The sequence below is a fragment of the Phyllobates terribilis genome, unplaced genomic scaffold (genome assembly GCF_046119375.1).
Source record: "Phyllobates terribilis strain yellow unplaced genomic scaffold, ASM4611937v1 Scaffold_1__5_contigs__length_1240528914, whole genome shotgun sequence".
Taxonomy (NCBI): Eukaryota; Metazoa; Chordata; class Amphibia; order Anura; family Dendrobatidae; genus Phyllobates; species Phyllobates terribilis.
Window position 1 is genome coordinate 569958918 of NW_027362761.1, and position 6000 is coordinate 569964917.

Genomic DNA, 6000 nt, shown 5'->3' on the forward strand with positions numbered 1-6000 from the left:
GGGGAGATCATATTATGTGAGGGCAGTTGAATACAATGGTGGTGCAGGAAGCTGTCAGCTCCATACTCCACCATTCAGAAGGTCCATTTGACTCTCAGCACAGCAGGTGCAATGATGTCACTTGATCGAAGCTGCTGCGTGGAGCCTAATACAGCACGGAGTTTAGCAGCTCATCTTAGGAATGAGGAATCATATAATATGAGGGCAGTTGAATACAGTTGTGGTGCAGGGAGCTATCAGCTCCATACTCCACCATTCGACTGGTGCATTTGACTTTCCGCACAGCAGGTGCAGTGATGGCATTAGTTGCCTGCTGTGTGGAGCCTAATACAGCACAGACTTGAGCAGCTCATGACGGAAACGAGGAAATCATATTATGTGAGGGCAGTTAAATACAAGGGTGGTGCAGGGAGCCGTCAGCTCAATACTCCACCATTCAGCTGGTACATTTGACTCTCCACACAGCAGGTGCAATTATAGCACTAGATCGAGCCTGCTGCATGGAGCCTCACACTGCACAGACTTGAGCAGCTCATCGTGGAAATGAGAAATCATATTATTTGGGGGTATTGTGCAGGCTTCATAATGTGGGAGGGCATCATACTGTGAACACACCACAATCCCTCTTTCATGATTTCTACACATTGTTTAATGTTTTATATTTTTTTTATTTCAGGTCAGCTTCAAGCAAATGCTTACTGTGAGAATCCTGATATTGTATTAATTGGTAACAAAGCCGACCTGTCAGATCAGAGAGAGGTCAACGAGAGGCAAGCAAAGGAGCTTGCCGATAAATACGGGTAAGTAATCCGCTGCTGTTTACACTGTTGCTTTCTGTTTTTAAAATGTTTTACTTATAACTGCAGCTACCTACAGCCACTGCTAGAGGGAGCTCGTGAGCTTACAGTATACTATTTTATTTCAAGTTTAATGTGTACAGTAAGCTCCCTCTAGTGATGGCTGAAGGTAGTGAGTATTTTACCTTTTTACTCTTCCTTTATACAGGGGATTTTAGGCCATTATCATGCTCTGTCCGCGTAGCTGAACACATTTGTATCTCTATTAAGGGAGATACATAGCTACCATATATTGGCACTGATTGTTAATGGGGAAAAAACATTATCTTGATTTTTAAGAACTAAAAACCTTGCAGAAAGAACCGTGCATAATTATTCACCCCCTTGGAAAGTAACCTCCATACAAAGCTACATAAGAATTGATTAAAAAGTAGAATAAGGGCTGAAGGGGGTGAATACTTTTGTATCCTGTACTGTTATATGGGAAGGGTCCTTACATGATCATCTGTATTCATTAAGAGCGGCTGCTATCAATTGGGGAATCTATGACTATGAATCTGCTGATTAGTATTCCCAAACTAGGGGAGATGAAACATTACACAAAAAAAAGTATTTTAAAGAGTGCCTGTCAAATTTAACACGGTATCAGTATGTTATAGAGCAGAAAGAACTGAGCAGATTGATATATAGGTTTGTATGAGAAAATTCAGTATAACTTGTGTTTTAGTCATTTACATTTTCTGTGCTTAGGAGTCCAGTAGGCGGTTCTATTTAAGTGTAGGACCTCCCACTGGACTCCTAAGAATAGAAAGCACAGGGATTTAAATGAATTAAATTAATAGTTCTGTCAAATCTTTTCCTGTAAAACAATATATCAATCTGCTCAGCTTCTCCTGCTTCACAATTTGTTGTCCACAGATGTACAACACAACAGATATCTTTTCAGTGTGAACTTACAAGGGCCTGAACACTTTATAATAGACACCAAATAAACAGAATTTCAGCATTTGACCATAATTAACAAAGATTTATGAGATGAAAAATGGCGATCTGTATTTTTTTTTTTAAATTTTCATAAATAGCGCCACTCTTGCTTATGGCAGGGCTTGGTATTGCAGCTGACTAAATTGCAGATAGATGTAGAAGTTAATAGAAAATATATTATTTCTACCTTCCCAGCATTCCATACTTTGAAACAAGCGCTGCAACCGGACAGAACGTGGAAAAATCAGTGGACACTCTACTGGACTTGATAATGAAACGCATGGAGCAATGCGTGGACAAGACCCAAGTACCAGACGCGGCCAACGGAGGAAACGCTGGAAAATTAGACGACGCAAAAGAAGGAGGGAGAAAATGTGCCTGTTAGAGATTAGAAAGTCAAAGTATCATGTCTGGACTGTGAGAACCTTCTAAGGCCGATCGGAAACGGCTGACGAACCACCACAACGCCCCCTAGTGGTCGGCGTCTAAAGCCGGTCATAGATTACCACAGTCTTCAACGAAAAAAAAAAACTAAACTAAAATCCCACCGACCAACTTGTCCCCCCCGTCCTTTCATTGTTACGGTATTCGCTATCACCTCTTGTGAAGAAAGTGTTAATCTTATATATTTATATGCATTATTATAAAAAAAAAGATTAAAAAAAATGTTTCTTACGGGGGGAAAAAAAAAATGGTGTCTGTGGTTAAAAATGGGGTATTTTACTTTGTTTTAAATCATCTGGTGTAGATTTTAAGTTGGATTTTGTATGCAAGCGAGCAAGCTAGCACGGCAATTGATTGCGCAATCTGGGCTATCCTCCTTGTGCTCCTCCCACTTGTTGATTTCCTCCCATTTTTTTGTCTTTTTGTCGTTCTTTTTTTCTATACTTATGACAGAGAGGTTCCAGCTGTCTACCAAACCTTCGTGAACGATTCCGACGTATCTTCTCGTTTCATGTTTTTTTTTGCTTGGTGCGTGTATGTTTTGTTATCGATAAACCAAATCGTTTTCCCAATCAGGGATGTTTTTTTTTTTTTTTTGGCCCATCTGTCCATTTTGGGAATGTGCTGTAAGATTTGATGTATATTTGGTTACTATATATATAATGGTTCTTGTAAGTCCAACCTCCATGGAATAGCCCCTTTAAGGGGCGGTGCTTATGTGTGTGTGTGCGGGGCTTTGATATCATATAAGGTCATATCAGTGGTTCCTATTATCTCCTTGGTGTTACCGACTTAATTTTTTTTAAAGGCATCCTTCCCTCTAAAGTTGGGTGAAATTCAAAATGGCCGCCTTTTTTTACAAACCTCAGCTCGGTCATATTGGTCAGTGTCCACCTCTACCAGACAGAAGGACTCATGAGTGACCACAAAAAAAAAGCCTCTATGTAAAAAAAAAAATAGATGAGAGCAAAAAAACCCCAAAATATCTGATTGGTTGCTAGTAGTGTCCTATTAATAGCACAGAGGGCAGCAGTGTTATCATGGGGACATATACACTTAAAGAGTGACCATCATTTTAATTCTTATCTAATAAATAGTACACATGAAAATAAGAAACTTTGTTATATATCGTATCAGAGAAATCTGCTTCTTTTTCCTCCTGCACTGATGATTAATACTCAATTCATGGATAAAATCTGTATTCAGTGAAGGCATGAGATAGGAGGTGACAGTTGGTGTTCGTAAAATACTATGGAGTGTGGGAGTGGTAGTTGGTTGTCATAAAGTTCTATGGAGAACTGTATGTAATTTCAGGAGAATTTTCAGAATAATGTCTGCGATTTCAGGATAACTTGCAGAAGAATGTCTGTGGGATTTCAGGAGAACTTGAAGAAGAATGTCTGTGATTTCAGGAGAACTTGCATCAAAATGTTTGTTGGATTTCAGGAGAACTTGCAGCCGAATGTCTGTTGTGATTTCAGGAGAACTTGCATCAAAATGTTTGTTGGATTTCAGGAGAACTTGCATCAAAATGTCTGTTGTGATTTCAGGACAACTTGCATCAAAATGTCTGTTGTGATTTCAGGACAACTTGCATCAAAATGTCTGTTGTGATTTCAGGACAACTTGCATCAAAATGTTTGTTGGATTTCAGGAGAACTTGCAGCAGAATGTCTGTTGTGATTTCAGGAGAACTTGCATCAAAATGTCTGTTGTGATTTCAGGAGAACTTGCATCAAAATGTTTGTTGGATTTCAGGAGAAGTTGCAGCAGAATGTTTCTTGGATTTCAGAAGAACTTGCAGTAGAATGTCTGTCATTTCAGGAGAACTTGCATCAGCATGAATGTATGTGTGATTTCAGGAGAACTTGCAGCAGAATGGTTTTGCCATTTCAGAAGAACTTGCAGCAGAATGTCTGCATCATTTCAGGAGAACTTGCAGTAGAATGTCTGATTTCATGAAAATGTGCAGCAGAATGTTTGTCCAATTTCAGAAGAACTTTCAGCAGAATGTCTGTGTGATTTCAGGAGAACTTGCATCAGAATTTTTGTTGGATTTCAGGAGAACTTGCAGCAGAATGTGATTTCAGGAGAACTTGCATCAGAATGTTTGTTGGATTTCAGGAGAACTTGCAGCAAAATGTTTGTTGAATTTCAGAAGAACTTGCAGTGGAATGCCTGTGTCATTTCAGGAGAACTTGCATCAGCATGAATGTATGTGTGATTTCAGGAGAGCTTGCAGCAGAATGTTTGTACCATTTCAGAAGAACTTGCAGCAGAATGTCTGCATCATTTCAGGAGAACTTGCAGTAGAATGTTTGTGTCATTTCAGGAAAATGTGCTGCAAAATGAATGTGCCATTTTAGGAGAACCTGCAGCAGAATAACTGTATTTTTGACAGAACTTGCAGCAGAATGTCTGTGTTATTTCATAAGAACTTGCAGCAGAATGTCTAAAGACATTCTGCTGCAAGTTCTCCTGAAATGACAGTTACAGTTCTCCAAAGAACTTTAAGAGCACCAACTGTCATCTCCTATCTTAGTAATGGAAAAAGCTGTATTCACTTAAGACACATTTTTCCCATGAATTTTGAGAATGAAAAATCTGTCCAGGAGGAGAAAGAAGCTGATTTGTCTGATGAGATATATTATAAAGTTTCTAATTTTCACATTTACTATTGATTTACGAAGAAAATGAAATTGACGGTCACTCTTTAGGCCGATAAGGTCACCAATGTTTAAGACTTTACTTTTTTTTTCCAGAACATCCTTAAAGGGGTTTTCCCATGTCATATTAATGACTTTTCCATGTTCCTTATTATGGCAAAGACTTTTCTTTAGCGAGAAATCCCCCTTCACCATTCAGGAACGTCCCTCTATTTTCCCCAGAGCGGAGAACTGCTATTAAAAAGTGGCTCTGGAGGACCTGATGTGTCCAAATTTAGTATTTCTTCATTCACTTGAATGGACGGCTCGTAAAACCACATTTCCCCTGTAGTGGCCGCTGCAGGAGAAAGTTGTGTCTGTTTGCAGCTTTTCTTGGCCATAAAAACTGATTGCCGAGGATTTCTGAAGCCTGACCTGCAGGCATGATTTAAAACACTGTATATAAGCGTGATTGATCTGACTAGCACTTATCAAGGACAGCACTTGAAACACTGGGAATAGAGATAAATGTTTTTTTTTTTTATTTTACTTTTTTTTCTTAACAAAGCAAATGCATCAGAATAGCCAAAATACCAGTATCCCATGACAAGGAATTATATTCCATCCCTCCGTCTGCTGTCGGTTGATTTTTAATATATTTTTTTTTTCAAATTGAAAGCTTTAATACCGAGAAAATGGACAAGAATATTTCTTCCGTCTGTCAACTTAAAAAAAATAAAAATAAAAAATGTGAGTTTGCAAAATGTAGTATCTGGAAAAGTTTCCCAGAAAATAAGTCAATGGAATACAATGGGCTTCTGATATTGTGAAGATGTAAAGTACTTATTTTTGTGCCAATATACAATATGAATGTCATAAAGAGATTTATTCAGATCTGGATGTTTGTCCCTTATTTTCCCACCGTGTCTGGATAAGTCTCTGTCTACATCCGGGGTTGGCCAGTGTTGGATGGTGACTAGTGATGAGCGAGCGTGCTTGTTTAACCCTTTAAACGAGTAAGCTCAGGTACTCGCCCAGTAGTTTTGGCATGCTCGGCATTTCAGTTTCAGCCACCGTGGGTTAAACGAGCACGCTCGCTCATCACTGATGGTGACCTGTGTTGGATGTCT

At 39.0% G+C, this 6000-nt stretch overlaps 1 protein-coding gene across 7 annotated transcripts in view; it reads left to right on the forward strand.

Annotated features, from left to right (window-relative positions):
* Positions 1-5764, forward strand: part of RAB27B (RAB27B, member RAS oncogene family) — a 265799-nt gene extending 260035 nt beyond the window's left edge. For all 7 annotated transcript variants that reach the window (XM_073681086.1, XM_073681068.1, XM_073681100.1 and 4 more), the window contains 2 exons: positions 677-800; positions 1977-5764. In XM_073681086.1, the coding sequence (XP_073537187.1) occupies positions 677-800; positions 1977-2166 (314 nt within the window). In that variant the 3' untranslated portion in view covers positions 2167-5764. The remainder of the gene's footprint in view (positions 1-676; positions 801-1976) is intronic.
* Positions 5765-6000: the final 236 nt, after the last annotated feature.